The sequence below is a fragment of the Leopardus geoffroyi genome, chromosome A2 (assembly GCF_018350155.1).
Source record: "Leopardus geoffroyi isolate Oge1 chromosome A2, O.geoffroyi_Oge1_pat1.0, whole genome shotgun sequence".
In the NCBI taxonomy this organism is placed as follows: domain Eukaryota; kingdom Metazoa; phylum Chordata; class Mammalia; order Carnivora; family Felidae; genus Leopardus; species Leopardus geoffroyi.
In genome coordinates this window covers 145,281,789-145,297,172 of record NC_059331.1, presented here as the reverse complement: position 1 = coordinate 145,297,172, position 15,384 = coordinate 145,281,789, and the positions used below count along the sequence as shown (strand labels likewise).

Below are 15,384 nucleotides of genomic sequence, written 5' to 3'. Positions count from 1 at the left end.
GAGAGTTGCGGTCTGTTACAGGGTGGTGGGCTTAAACTGGATGGCCGACTGCTCAGAATCGACTTGGCCGTGACGCGTGACGAGGCTGCAAAGCTCCAGACAAAGAAGGTGAAGAAGCCAACTGGAACCCGGAACCTTTACCTGGCCAGAGAAGGCTGTGAGTAGTGGGAGGGAGCTGTGAACCAGGCTTGAGTAGCTGGCCCTGTGCAGTGGCAGTGAGCAGCAGTAGGATGTTTGGGGGCATGTTTCAAATTGAAAACCCACATGTCCTCCTTACCAGCATTATATTATTCCACTTTAGCTTATAATATAACACTATAGCTTATAATATAACAGCATTATATTATTCCACTTTAGCAGATGTAGCTTTCTGTTAGGAAGACTTCGCCCATCTCTTGTCTGCCTGCTAGCTTTTAGACCTTTAGATCAGAGGATTAGCAGGGCAGAGAGGGAGGAAAAATTCAAATTGCCTTTGCTTCTTGTCATGAGTTCTGATAATTTTCCTGAAGGAGTTGAAAATTATCACTAAAATTATTGCTTTTTTGGATTATGAATATAAATTGTGTGCTCAGTACCTTCCCTTTAATGTCAGAAGGATAATCAGAAATTAGCTTCAATTAAAAAAAAAAATCCCTTCCTCTAGGTCATGCAGTATTTGTCAGCCCACCTGCTGCACAGCTGCACAGCCTGGACTGGTGATGTAAGGCTGTTAGCCTTCAGTTGTAGGCCTCTTATGGCCATATTGCTGTTTTCGGGTTGGCTTAACTCACTGCTTTCTACTGGCAGTACTAAGTACAGTACTTAATACATGAGGGACAGTAAAATTCCAAGGGCAGGTTACAAGTAGAGCGGTTTTGTATTCCAAATATCTAAAATGTACTTCCTTTCAGACCTTCCTCTAGGCCTTTCCATTAGACTTCGGGCATGCACATGAAGTTTTTGAGGGGAGGGAAGGAGAAAAGGAACAAATTCACAAAATGTTCAGTTTTTAGTCCTTGAGAGCAGCTCAGAGCTGAGAACTTAGCCCTGTAGCCTATTTCTGGACCTACCCAAATGCCACTATGTCCTGGCCAGCATAGTCCTCTGGGCCTGTACAAAGAGCTTGCATCATTCAAATCACATTCCTCTTGTTGCTCAGTGAAAATTCCCTTGCTGATGTCTTGGCCTTTTTCCCTCTTTCTGCAGTGATTCGTGCTGGGACTAAGGCTGCTGAGGGTGTGAGCGCCGCCGATATGGCCAAAAGAGAACGGGTGGGTAGATTAGGCGCCAGCCTACGGGATCTGCATGACTTCGTACAAATCAGTAAATAATAACTGTTGAATGCTGGAGGTGCTTATCACAGAGCTAAGCATCAGTCACAGACCCTGCTTATGCTCTTGTTAGAGGAAAACATACAGATGAAACAGCAAAGAAGCCAACACTGAACATAATACACGAGTACTGTATGCCATTATAAGGACTGGGTCTTCTTGTGTAATTTCCCGATGCCCAGCAGTAAGTGTTGGCCATATAGTATGCTTTCTACAGCATAGAGGCCAAGGCTGTGTATAATTAAGTGTCAGTGTAAATACAGAATGACGTAAGAAAGGAAGATGAGAATAGGCTGGAGTTAGTAGGGAAAGAGGTAGATGGGGTTCTTGGAAGAGTTAAGATGTCCTTTTTTGGTAGGAGGTTATGTTCAGATTAGAAAAATCATATTAGGGGGTGCCTGGTGCCTCATTGGTTAGGTGGCCAACTCTTGCTTTCAGCTCAGGTCATGATCTCCCTGTCTGTGAGTTCGAGCCCTGTGTCGGGCTCTGTGCTGACAGCTCAGAGCCTGGAGCCTGCTTTGGATTCTGTGTCTCCTTCTCTCTGCCCCTCCCCCAATCACACTGTATCTGCTGTCTCAAAAATAAATAAATGTTTTTAAAAAAAAAAAAAAAAGACAACTAGCTTTGGAGTCTGAGGGTACAGAGATGGAGAACAGAGATGAGAATATAATGACACCAAGAGGCAGTGTGTTTTTTCAGTGTACAGTTTCTAGACTCATGTTCACAACTTTTTTAGTAGTGAACATCTGGAAACCATGGTGTTTGGGGGGCATTATATGCCCTTTATCACATCGCCTATCACAATGTGATAGTGACACATTTAATTTTCCCTTAGAATGAATTTTTCTAGCAAAAAACTCACTGGATTATATGCATCATAATTCACAGTTGTTTCTTTTAAGACTGTTGAACGTAGGCATGAGAGCCACTTCGAATAATCCTTTAATATTCATTTTCAGAGAATCTGATCATTTTGTAATTTGTTAGGACCTTTACCAAATAAGGAACAGCAGAAATGAGACCTGATTAAAGAAAAAATTTAAAACTTTTTTTCTACTAATCTAATTAAAAAAAATTTTTTAATGTTATTTATTTTTGACAGAGAGAAAAAGAAAGAGATCAGGAGCTAAGGAGAGGCAGAGAGAGAGGGAGACACAGAATCTGAAGCAGGCTCCAGGCTCTGAGCTGTCAGCACAGAGCCTGATATGGGGCTCAAACCCACAAACAGTGAGATTATGACCTGAGCCCAAGTTGGACACTTAACTGACTGAGTCAACCAGGCGCCCCCATCTACTAACCTAATTTTAAAAACAAAGCAGGAAAAGAATGTTATCCTCTCACTTTGGAGAGTGGACCCCTGGGACTGGTGCAACATCCTTGAGGCCAGTGCTCTAGAAGCAGAATTCATCTCTGTGATCATAGACAGTCTTCTGCCTCAAGGTGGCAGAGTCGAGACAACATTCTAGCAAGTATTCTGTAAATAAATTCCACATCCTTTTGGAAAAACTAGAAAATTAGTTTGAGTTGGTGGACAGATAAGGACTGGGCATAGACGTTAACCACAGGATTATGTATTATTTGCTTTAGGCCAGCTTTTGAGTTTGGGATTTTTTGTGTATTACTTCATTTCAGCCTCACATCAGTGCTGAGAGATTGGTATTTTGATCTACAGTTCCACTTTGTAGGGGGAAAAACTGAGGCTTAAAAAATTTCATGTAACTTCGCCAGTTAGGATGGATTTCTAATTTAGTCTGAATCCAGAGCCCATGATCTTACCACATACCCACCATCTGGCCTCTTTGAACCTGTCTTTCCCTAGGCTACACATCATAAGGCTGTGGGTGGGCGATTTCCTTTCTTTTTTCTATATGCGTGGTTATTGGATTGCGGGGGGCGGGGGGGGGTTGGTCACAGTTTGTTCCTTTTGGAGAATTAGGAACCTGCATTTTTAAAAGGTAGATTGTATTGTTAACAGTTTATTGTTCTTTCAGTTTGAGCTGCTGAAACATCAGAAACTCAAGGACCAGAATATCTTTGTCTCCCAGACCAGGCTCTGCCTGCACAACCTCCCAAAGGCTGTGGATGACAAAGAGCTCAGAAAGCTGCTGCTGAATGCCACACGAGGGGAAAAAGGGGTGCGCCTCAAGGAGGTGAGAGTTGGCCCTGCCCACCCACAACTTCAGTACTCATCATGGGTCGTTTTGAGCATTTTTTTCAGACTGTGGTGCTAGCAGATTGACAGCGGTTTTTTTTTGGACACGTTGTCAACAGTTAAGGCAGTTTTCACGTTTGCTTGTTTATTTTCTCTTCTTAGAACTGCCTTTCAGAGGCACCTGGGTGGCTCGGTTGGTTAAGCATCTGACTCTTGATTTTGGCTCAGGTCATGATCTCACAGTTCGTGGGATTGAGCCCTGAGTCAGGTTCTGTGCTGACAGCACAGAGCCTGGTTGGGATTCTCGCCCCCCGCCTCACCCCCATGTGCCTTCTCCCTCTCTCTCTCCCTGTCTCGCTCTCTGTCTGCCCCTCCCTCATGCCCCTTCTCTCTCTCTCTCTCTCTCTCAAAATAAAGAAAAACTTTTTTTTTTTTAATTTTTTTTTTTCAACGTTTATTTATTTTTGGGATAGAGAGAGACAGAGCATGAACGGGGGAGGGGCAGAGAGAGAGGGAGACACAGAATCAGAAACAGGCTCCAGGCTCTGAGCCATCAGCCCAGAGCCCGATGCGGGGCTCGAACTCCCGGACCGCGAGATCGTGACCTGGCTGAAGTCGGACGCTTAACCGACTGCGCCACCCAGGCGCCCCAAAATAAAGAAAAACTTTAAATGACAGTCTTAAAAAAAAAAAGAACGGCCTTTCACACACACTGTCCAAGTTGCAGCAGAATGCGAGGAAGTGTCTGCCTCATGAATTAATTTGCATGCTTGCTATGTGCTCAGCATCATAGCAGGTGCTGTAATGTTAATTTTTTTTGCAGAGAAAATAATCTGTGTAGTTTGGTCTTTAGAAGAACATTTTGCTGCCATTTAGGCCCGTACTGTATAAAAAGAGTCCTCAGTGGTATGTGGTAAGCACAGAGAGCCACACGGGTCTTCAACAGTTGTATTAGACAAACACTGGATTCAGACCAAGACTTGATTACACAGTGAGTGCAGACACTGTTCCCCTGCCCCCACAACACCCTCTGTAACCCTTTGTCATAGCACTTACTATTACACTGTCCTGTAATTGTCTGCCAGTCATTTCTCCCGACCACACTGAGCTCTTGGAGAGTAGGTATCCCACTGTTCCTAGTCCTTGGCAGAGTACCTGGAACATAGTCATCTCTCATCAGTACCTATTGAATAAGTAACGTAGCCAGTATTATAAATCTGCTTTGCTCTGATTGGTGACTATAAGCTGTTTTCCTAATCCTGGAAAATCTCTTAAAATGTATGGCATTGGTATTTGGGGAATTACATGAGGGAATGTGAACATATCAGCACATATCTGACACTGCTCTTAGTAAAACTGTTCAAAGTGTTACTGGTGTAGGGGTCACTTGTGAAATTTCTCATATCAGCATCCACAGTACTTAGTAAGTGCCTGTACATCATCAGTTAGGAAAATTTAGGAGTTTACAGTGTTTGCACTGTATTGAATTTTCTCTTTAATTCTTTCATATGCTCACCTCATGAAGGTATAGTATGTCAGCAAGATTATAAGCTTCTTGAGGACAGGAACCTCATTTTATGCTTTTCTTGGTTTCTCTACAGTACATGGCACAGCTCTAGGGACAGAGAAGTACCAGAAGTATACCAAATGCAGCATCCACATGTCCTTAATACCTACATTTCTCCATTATGTGGTAACTACAGCTTCCAGGAGTAATAGCATATAAACAGTATCCTAAGATAGACTGCTATGATATGGTATCTTCAATGCCCCAGGATGCTTGTTACATTTAAGTAAAGGATTTTTTTTTTTTTCAACGTTTTTATTTTATTTTTGGGACAGAGAGAGACAGAGCATGAACAGGGGAGGGGCAGAGAGAGAAGGAGACACAGAATCGGAAACAGGCTCCAGGCTCTGAGCCACCAGCCCAGAGCCCGACGCGGGGCTCGAACTCACGGACCGCAAGATCGTGACCTGGCTGAAGTCGGACGCTCAACCGACTGCGCCACCCAGGCGCCCCTAAGTAAAGGATTTAAGGAAACATCACACCAGAGACAATCTGAGCTCTGAGCGAAGCCAGCTGAAGCTTCTTCCTGTTTTTCTAGGTTATATGTTAGGCAGGTTCTTCCCCACACCTGAATGTATTTCTTAACTAAAGCCATCAGACCTTCTTTCCCTTCTTCAGTTATTTCCTTTTTCAGTGGTTTCTTCAGTGATGAGATCTATGGATGGTGCTTCATCCTTAGTGATAACTTGTATAGTTTAAAGTTCTATAAACCTCTCAACTTATATGTATTATTAGCAGTTAGCTGTCATAATTTTGGGGGGAGGAAGTTTGTTTTATTTACGTGCTTATATATAGGTTTTTGGTGGTCTCTGTAAACTCTTAGAAAGCCAGAAGGTATCTATTTAATTGGTTTTGTGCTTTCTAGTAGGTGTATTCTATTAAGACAGACACTGGTAAGTATATTTTCCAGTATGACTGTTGTGATGGTGATATAGATCAGGATTCTGTTCCAGTAACCTGATTACTTAGTGAATCTGTTCACGTTCTTATCCTGTAATCAAGGATTTTTGTTTTCTTGCTGTACTCTTAGTGTAGGGTGATGCGAGATCTCAAAGGAGCGCATGGAAAGGTTAAGGGTCAGTCCCTGGGCTACGCCTTTGCAGAGTTCCAGGAGCACGAGCATGCCCTGACAGCCCTTCGCCACATCAACAACAATCCCGAGATCTTTGGGCCTCTGAAGGTGAGCCTTTTCCTGTGGGGAGACCTGATCCTCTGAGGGCCATTTGCAGAAAACCATTTCTCTCCTTTATGTCCAGTGTCCTCTGACTTGTGTGTGGTGGGGAAGAGTAGCCAGTCGGTGGAGGGAATAGCAGTGATTCAGCTGATGATTAGAAGGAATTGAAATCTAAATTGGACAGCCTGCTTGCAGAACTGGCCCCCTACCTTTAAGTAGAGTAAGTGAGCAGGAGAGAGGGGAGTAGTGGAGGACAGCTTAGGTCATTGCACTCAGAAATTAAGAAATCTATTGAATGACATTTTCCTTTTGACACAGAGACCGATAGTGGAGTTCTCTTTGGAAGATCGAAGGAAACTTAAAATAAAGGAACTGAGGATTCAGCGCAGCCTGGTACAGCACTGAAATGTTTTTCTGTTTTTGTTTGTTTTTAATTGTGGTCAGATACACATAACACAAAATTTGCTGTTTTTAAGTGTACAGTTCAGTTAAAACGATTTATTTCAGGGACACCTTGGCTCAGTTGGTTAAGTGTCCAACTCTTGATTTCAGCTCAGGTCATGATCTCACGGTTTGTGAGTTCAAGCCCCGCATCAGACTCTGCACCAACAGTGCAGATTCTCTCTTGGGATTCTCTCTTCCTCTCTCTCTGCCCCTCCCCTACTCACGTGCACACTTTCTGTCTTTCAAAATAAATAAATAAGCTTAAAAAAAAAAACTATTTCAGTTAAAACAATATATTTAAACTCCTGTTTTGTTCAGTTTGTGGTTCTGCACCCTTGAAATAGGTCTCTCTACCTGATTTGGTTCTTTGTTACCCTTTACTCTTAGTTCCCTAGAACTCTCAGGCCATCTTCTCCTCTGCTAGCCTATCCTGTGATAGCTCCACAGGAGGGAAAGGAAGGAGAGAGGAGAATCAGGCTGATATTATTAGCGATGAGCAATGCCAGTACAGTGTTTGGTGATGGTACATGTCAGAGGTAGTGGCCCAGATGAAAGTTTTACATTGCTGTAGATTTCATCTACCTCTTCCAGAATTCTTAGATGGCTCCAGAAGTGTGATTCCTGATAGTGTTTTAGTGTTGTTTTTAAGCCAGTGTGGTGTCAAGGAAAGAACAAGCACAGGAATACTTATGGTCATGGTCGGGCTCAGGCTCTTCCTCTGAGTTCCTTAGCAAGTTAGTACCTTTCTCAGCTTCAGTTTCGTTTGTAAAATAGGATCAACAGCATCTACCTCGCATGATTGCCAGGGATTAAGTGGTAACAGTGCATGGTCAGCACTCATTTTCTTACCCATCTTGCCCCAGGGCGTAGGAGGCCAGGTTATTCTTGATACCATAACTCCTACAGCCTCCATTGGTAGCATATCTAAACTTGCTTATATACCAAATATTTGTACTCTTTGTGGTGTGTATGGTGGACTGACCAATAGAAGAGCAGTTTCGGTGGTTAATACAGTGGTCTTGGGTCGGAAAACCTGAGATCTGGTTCTTGTTCAAGGCAGCTTTGTTGTTCTAGATGTAGACTTATTTACTGCTGTAAGCTATTGCTGTGGAGTGATTCTGAAGCTAGTGACTTAGAAAACTACTCAGATGGCTCTTTTGTTGCCTATACTTGTGTACATACTGCTCTTTCTGTGTAAAATTGCCCCTTTCCCTTGGCTCAAGGATACTTCTACACAATTTTCATATTCAGATCAAATGTGCTTCCTCTAGCATTTTTCTACCTCTCTCAGAAGAGGTAAGACCTTACTTGTACTTTCGTGAACTTCCCTAAGATCTTTAGTTTTCACTTTGCTTTGTTTGTGTGTCTCTTGTCTCCACTAGGCTGAAAGTACTGAAAGGGAAACACTATTCTTTCCCTCTGGACCCTTACCTTAGAAACTGACACTGGCACAGTACAGGCTTATAGCAGATCTTTGTTGTGTCAATTATGACACTAATTTCACGTGAATCTGCTTTTTCTTCTTCTACTACAGTGCAACATAAATCTGTAACACCTTATGCCTTCCTTCTCATAGCATCTTTTCCGCATCTTCATTTATTCCTTCTCTAGTGTTCTTCCTTTCGTTATGTAGATTTGAGTTTCTGACCTAGGTCATCTTCCTCCTTTGAAGAAATTCACTTAGCCTTTCTTGCAAGATAGGTCCCCTGGTGACAGATTCCTTCCTTTAGTTTTTTGGGGGGTGTGTGTGTGTGTGTGCGTGTGTGTGTGTGTGTGTGTGTGGTTTTTATTTCTTTTTTTGAGAAAATCTTTATTTCTCCTTCACTTTTGAATGATAATTATACTAGATACAGAATTCTAAGTTGGTGACTCCCCCCCGCCCTGCTCAAACTTTAAATATTTCTGTGTTCTCTTCTTTCTTACATGGTTTCTGAAGAGTTCAGTGTAATCCTCTGTAGGTAAGGTATTCTCTACCCTTCCCCTCCCCCCAGCTACTTTCCAGATTTTCACTTGGTCTTTAATTTTCTGCAGTTTTGTATGATGTGCCTGGGTGTAGAGTTACTGGTATATATTTGGCTGAGCTTCCTGGATCTGTGGTTTAGTATCTGTCACTAAGTTTGGAAAACTTTCAGCCCGGTTACTTCAAATATTTCTTCTCCCTCTGGGATTCCTCTCACACATGTGTTACACCTTTGGTAATTGTCCCATGCTACTGGCATGTTCCTACTGGCTTTTGAGTCTTGGACATACATGTACTTTCCCCTGTCTCTGCATATGGGGAGGGAAGTAGTGGTTTCATGTCCCCCAAACTGGTAACCATCTGTTACTGTGTATTCACTTTCCTATAATTTGTAACTATTCAGGGGAAGAACTCCCCTGCTTTCACTAGGCTCACATAAAGCTCCTTTTCTGCTGAGTGTTTCCAGCAAATAAGCCTCATCCAGAAACCTGATGGCAGTCTCTTGTTTTATGCAGCAAAAAGTGAAATCCAAGCCTGCAACTGGTGAGCCCCAGCAGGAACAGCCAGTGCTTGGAAAAGACCGGCAGCGGAAAGCAGCTCAAAACCACACACAGGAACAAAGCAAGGCCGCCCTGGAGCAGAAGGGAAAGGTGCATTCTACCTCGTGGACGGGGTTCCAGACCAAGGCTGAAGTGGAGCAGGTGGAGCTGCCTGACGGAAAGAAGAGAAGGAAGATCCTGGTGCTCCCCTCACACCGAGGCCCCAAAATCAGGTGAGATGCAGGACTGTGGCATAGAGCAGTGGGTGGCTTCTAAAAGGGTTTGTTCTCACTTAATGCTTTCTTATTGTAGCTTTTGTTTGGATGAAAGGGATGTTTAGTACCGTGTCAGTCCCCCACGAGGGGTTCGTGTGCAGGCATCTCTACACTAGCAGAGATGTGCTCTTGGACCACCGGGAGGCTGGAAGAAGCACTAGCAGAGGGGACCTCGGGGCAGCCTTCTAGGGCAGGCCTTCGTGCCTTTTTCCCTCTTCTGAAGAGCCTCCTCCCATCCGCAGGGCTGTCTCTGTTGGCTGACGGCCACCTACTCAAGGTTATTTTGCAGATCCTATTTGAGGCAACAGATTAGTGCTATCCACAAAAGTCAGTCTTTACAAAATATTTGTTAAATAAGTGAAGGTTTTTGAGGATCCTGTGAGGTTTTAAGCTGAAACAAGAACAAATACAAAATGTTGAGCCTTAGGATATTCTGTTACAGTATTCTTTTTTAGAATGACTTGTCATGGACTTAGAGCCAGTGTTAAAAAAGGAATTTTATCTTCTGGCTTAGACAGCCTCAGAGGTGCCAGTTAGAGGAAGAACTCAGAGTGACACTTACCTGACCTCTTATTTCAGGCTCCGGGACAAAGGCAAAGTGAAGTCTCTCCCTCCCAAAAAGCCAAAGCCCCAGATAAACCAGCAGAAGCAAGAGAAGCAGAAATTACCTTCCAAGCAGGTGAGTTCTGTAGGGTACCGGGCTTTGGTATAGCATAGCTCTGCCCGGGGCTGGCAGCCACTTTTGTGCTCTGATTAGTTAAGCAAAAAGAAAGGGCTTCTGGATTGCAGCTACATGCAGGACTACAGCTTTATAGAGGATGTTGAGGTAAATATATAGTTTTCAAAGTGGAGAGAATCTGGGACACCTGGCTAACTCAGAAGAGCATGCAACTCTTGACCTTGGGGTCGTGAGTTTGAGTCCCATGTTGGGTATAGAGATTACTAAAAAAAAAAAAAAAAAAAATTAAATAAAGTTAAAAAAATAGGGGCACCTGGCTGACTCTTGATCTCAGGGTCGTGAGTTCGAGCCCCACATTGGGTGTAGAGAGCACTTAAAAATGTTGAAAAATGAATAAATAAAAGATAAATAAATATTATAAATAAAATAGTGGAGAGGACCAAGTGTATCAGTTACTCTGTTTTTCAACAATTATCTTATTTTACTTATTCCTCATACATACTGTCCCCTGCCCACAACATATTAAAGCAAACTGCTTCGCGTATAAATATGCCTTATAAGAAAATGAGGTATATTGCTCAGAAAAATACCTCAGAATGCATCTCCAACTTACCAGGCCTTAAAAATATACATATATTATGCCATTATCATATTTAATGAAATTAATAGGAAGCCCTTAATATCATTTAATATGCAGCCCATATTAAAATGCCCCCAGTTGCCTCAAAAATGTTCTGTTATAGTTGGCTAGTACAAATCAAGGTCCAGAAAGAGTCCGCACATTACATTTGGTTTTTATATCTCTTAAATTTTTTTTCCCCCTATAATACTCTTCCTTATCACCTCCCTTTTTCCATGCTGATAATTCCTTGGAGAAACTGAGTCATTTGCCCTTTAGAATTTATTACGTTTTAACTTAAGCTGCTTGCTTCCTTGTGGTATCATTTACCTTGTTCCTGTGATAACCATGTAGTGCCTGTAAACTGGTAGCTAGATGTCCCGGCTTGATTAGAGTCAAGTTCCATTTTCTTTTTTTTTTTTGAAAGATTTTATTTATTTTTAAGTAATCTCTCCACCCAACATGGGGCTGGAAGGCACAACCCCAAGATCAAGAGTCATACGCTCCACCAACTGAGCCAGCCGGGTGCCCCTCAAGTTCACTTTTCTTGGCAAGAGTATTTCATGGGTAGTGCTGGGTGCTTTCTGGTGCGTTGACACCCTAAGGCACATAATGTCTGGTTGCCCCACGTTTAGCGATGCTCAGGGGTTGATCAGTAGATCTGTAAGCTTAGGGGTTGTCTGCCTGTCTTCTGTTTGTAAAGTTCCCATCAGCTTCTCACCTGATGGTTTTAGCACATACTGATGATTGCTATCTAGATCTGTGATTTCAATATGGGTTCCAGATGGTGGGTTTTTAGGGGTTTGTTTTTGTTTTTGTTTTTCCTCAGTTCTTCTACATTGTTTTAGTAGAACTTTAGAGAAAAGAATTTTCCCTTGTCAACTATTTGGTTACCATGCAATACCATTTGTGTTGGAAAGGCAGGATAAATGCTTGATTTCGTTTCTCTTTTGTCCGTTTTCAGAGTAGTGATTTGGTGCCCTACCAGTGAGATTTTTTTAGTATTATAGATTCGTAAGTTTTTGTATACTTGATATGTTTCAGTCAAATATAGTTATTATTCTTGTCCCATCTTAAGCCAGCAGAAGCCCTTCAGGGTGGCTCTCGATGCTTTCTGATATGAGCCTGTCTGTGGTAGTGTCCTTGCTTTCTGGTACAACCCGATGTTGCAGCTCATCTTACATAATTTTTCCCCTGGTCCTGGCATTAGCCATTTTCCCAAGCAGCCCTAGTTTCTTTTAGTAGAAAATGGTTGTTCTACATTCTTGAACATCTGAGGTCAAGCATTCTTTTCTCCTTCCCTAGTCCCTTTCTGTTAAGTTTCAAGGGCAAAGGAAGCATTAGCTTCTCCTCCTCCTCAAGGAATCTGTCTCTGGGAAGTCTGATCCATGTTGTACTATCTTATGGAGCTCTGTCTCTGAAATCCCATAAGCAGTATTCTTTTTTTTTTTTTTTTTCCAACGTTTATTTATTTTTGGGACAGAGAGAGACAGAGCATGACCGGGGGAGGGGCAGAGAGAGAGGGAGACACAGAATCGGAAACAGGCTCCAGGCTCTGAGCCATCAGCCCAGAGCCTGACGCGGGGCTCGAACTCACGGACCGCGAGATCGTGACCTGGCTGAAGTCGGACGCCCAACCGACTGCGCCACCCAGGCGACCCAAGCAGTATTCTTGTTAAGGGAAAGGGCCAGCGAGAAGGTCTAGACTCTGGGCTGACTCTTTTGCAAGAAGACTCACGTGAGCATCTAAGGGCTAGAGCTCAGGAGCACCTGCAGTGTTTTAGAGGGGCCCTTCTCTTAGGCATTCCTGGTCTGGTTTCTTGCCAGTGGACAATTCATTTTGCATTTTCTAAGGGTCACTCTCTGGAAGTTCACCTCTTGTGGTGAATAGGATTTCTTATTTTCTCTCTTGGGTGGTGTTAAGGGTAAGGTGATATTCAGTGCTTGAAATTCATAATCTTGTTTTTCCCTATTTCCCTATTTTCCCTATTTATAGACACCTAGGAGAAAAGCTAAGGGAAATAAGACTGAAATCCGCTTCAACCAGCTGGTCGAACAATATAAGCAGAAATTATTGGGACCTTCTAAAGGAGCACCTCTTGCGAAGAGGAGCAAATGGTTTGATAGTTGATGATGGTAGCAGACTGGATAAGAAGCTGGATTGTGCACTTCCTGGTAAAGCTCCCAGATCTCCCTCCACGCCCTCATGTTATCCTCTGATAGGACACTCCCTTTCCTACCCAGTTCACCACCACTTTGGTGAGAGGCCCCCTGGGCTCTGCATGTTTGAACTTTGGGCCCTCCCCGGTGGGTGATTAGTGAACCACAAAGAGAAAGCTCAGAAAAACATTTGGATGCTTCTTGTGTATTATTCAGGTTACCGTGTGAATTGTGTCTATAACTGTTACTCAATCCTTTGTTTCTCAAATGGAAAAAATTGTAAAGAGCATTCTTGAGGGGTGAATTTTTAAGATGTCTATTTTGTTAAGGGTCTTCTTTAAATGAGATCTTTTGTGGCTTTTTTTAATAACAAATGATCATTTCTAATAGATGTGAATCCTTTATTATTAATGAACGTTTTTGACTTTCCTCTCATTCAGTTACATAGTTCCACATACTGCAGGCATTAAGTAAGAATGGAGAAAAATGATTTCCAGCCTAATCTCTGAGAGATTGCTCTCTCTCTCCCCCACTTTTCTCCCAGTGACTGGGAAAGTCACTGAGGGCAGTGAGTCCTGGCAGAGAGCAACATCTGATCATTGTTTGCCAGATGAGTGGGTTATTATTAGTAGTTGAGTAGAAATCAGTCTGCAGTGCCCCCACAGACACTAGCCTAGCTGGTGATAACCCACATTTTCTTTCCTCCTTAGGACTTACAGAGGTAAGGTCTGATGGAAGGAGCTCTGAGCAGGAGGCCTAGGGTCGAGCCTGTCCTGCCCTTAACCTAAAGGGGGGCCTTGAACCAAACACAGACTCTCTGAGCCTTAGGTTTCTTATCTATAGCGTAAAGAATATAAAGTTTTTCTCTTATCCTTTTTGGCTCTACTCTTTTTCTAACTCATTCATTGTAATTCATACTCCTTTTTTTAAATGTTTTCTTTATTTTTGCGAGAGAGAGAGAGAGAGAGAGCGAGCAAGCGAGCTCACAGTTTGGGGAGGGGCAGAGAGAGGGAGACAGAGGATCTGAAGTGGGGTCTGCACTGAGAGTAGTGAGCCCAATCTGGGGCTTGAACTCCAGAACCGCGAGATCATGACCGGAGCTGAAGTTGGACACTCAACCGAGTGAGCCACCCAGGTAGGTGCCCCCATACTCCTCTTTTAAACTCAGGATAGAGATGATTGGTTACTTCCAAAATTTTAGAGGTATCGCAAAAGCTGGGAGGGATGGCGAATAAATACTAGTGTAGATCCAAAAAGATCATGATAGCCTGAGGAACGGGCTAAACCTGATAAGGTGAAAATCACTGGGAACAAACATAAATTCCTTCACTTGGGTTCAAAAACCCTACTGCATAAGTTCTGGTGGGAAAGTCGGGTCCACCGAATTCACATTATGAAGCAACAGTGTGGCTGCCACACTTGTAATCGGACTGTTTGGCTGTTGTAGTGGAAATGGGATGTCTCTGGTGAGTCAGTTGCTAGGCCTCTGGGTTGGCCAGAGCACATGTGTAAGACAAATGTGATGACCAAGTTGGCGAAGGAAATAAAAATGTCAGACGGAAAACAGTGAGTCACGAGTTGATTATTGTTGAAGCTGGTTGTAGGTAAATGGAGATTATCTATTCGCTCTGATTTTGTGGACATTTGAAATTTTCCATAATAAAAAGTTTAAAAAGTCACATGAGTAACTCAAGGAAACTCGTACTGACATGCCTGAGAAGGGAATTCTTGGGGTCTTATTAGCTTTTAGTAGAGCCCAGAAGGATACGTGGAAGCAGATGAGTAAAAGTCACAAGGAATCAGATTTTAGAAGAACTTCAATGTGGCTGCTCCATGTCTGGAACAGTCCGAGTAGAGTTAAGTCCATGATATTGCCAGGGGATTCCAGTTCCAGGGGATTGGGCTAGAGGAGGTGATAAGGATTGGCCAGCCCATTAATGTTTGGCCCCAGGATGACCTGAAGATGTGCTTCATGTCTCACCCTGGTCCCTGAGGCCCCTTTCTAGAGAAAACCTCTTCATTCTCTGTTTAGTGTCCTTCATACCCGTGGTCCTCAATAAGTCTGCCTCAGGGTTGGGATGGTGTAGCTCCTGCTTAAAACCCTTCAGTGGTTTCTCATCTCACTTTGGTTGAAATGTTAACTCCTTCCTGTAACATGCAGTGCCCTCAGTTCTAGAGCCCCTATCACCTCCCCTACTTGTCTTTATCCATCTCTCCCGCCAGGCCTTCCTCCAGTTCCTTTGTCTCTGCCACCTCAGAGCTTTTGTGTTTGTTCCCTTCACCTGGAGAGCTTTTCCCTCAGATCTTTTGCTAATCAACTCAGATCTGTAACTGAGCTGTAAACCCCTCCTGGAGCTCTTTCCTGGCTAAAGAAGGGCTTTTCTTCCCCTCTGTCCTGCCCCCATCACTGAACTGTGTTACTCTGCTTATTTTTGTTCTAGCATTCAGGTCTATCTGAAATTATTTGTTTGTTCTCTTAGTTAGAATGTATGCTTTGTGAGAGGA

General features: G+C 43.2%; 1 protein-coding gene across 2 annotated transcripts in view; it reads left to right on the top strand.

Moving 5' to 3' along the window:
• RBM28 (RNA binding motif protein 28) overlaps positions 1-14,443 on the top strand; it is a 31,799-nt gene extending 17,356 nt beyond the window's left edge. For both annotated transcript variants that reach the window (XM_045495527.1, XM_045495526.1), the window contains exons 12-19: positions 22-157; positions 1,186-1,250; positions 3,302-3,460; positions 6,060-6,209; positions 6,522-6,596; positions 9,123-9,379; positions 10,001-10,100; positions 12,716-14,443. In XM_045495527.1, coding sequence (XP_045351483.1) covers positions 22-157; positions 1,186-1,250; positions 3,302-3,460; positions 6,060-6,209; positions 6,522-6,596; positions 9,123-9,379; positions 10,001-10,100; positions 12,716-12,850 — 1,077 coding nt within the window. In that variant the 3' untranslated portion in view covers positions 12,851-14,443. The remainder of the gene's footprint in view (positions 1-21; positions 158-1,185; positions 1,251-3,301; positions 3,461-6,059; positions 6,210-6,521; positions 6,597-9,122; positions 9,380-10,000; positions 10,101-12,715) is intronic.
• The last annotated feature ends 941 nt before the right edge of the window (positions 14,444-15,384 follow it).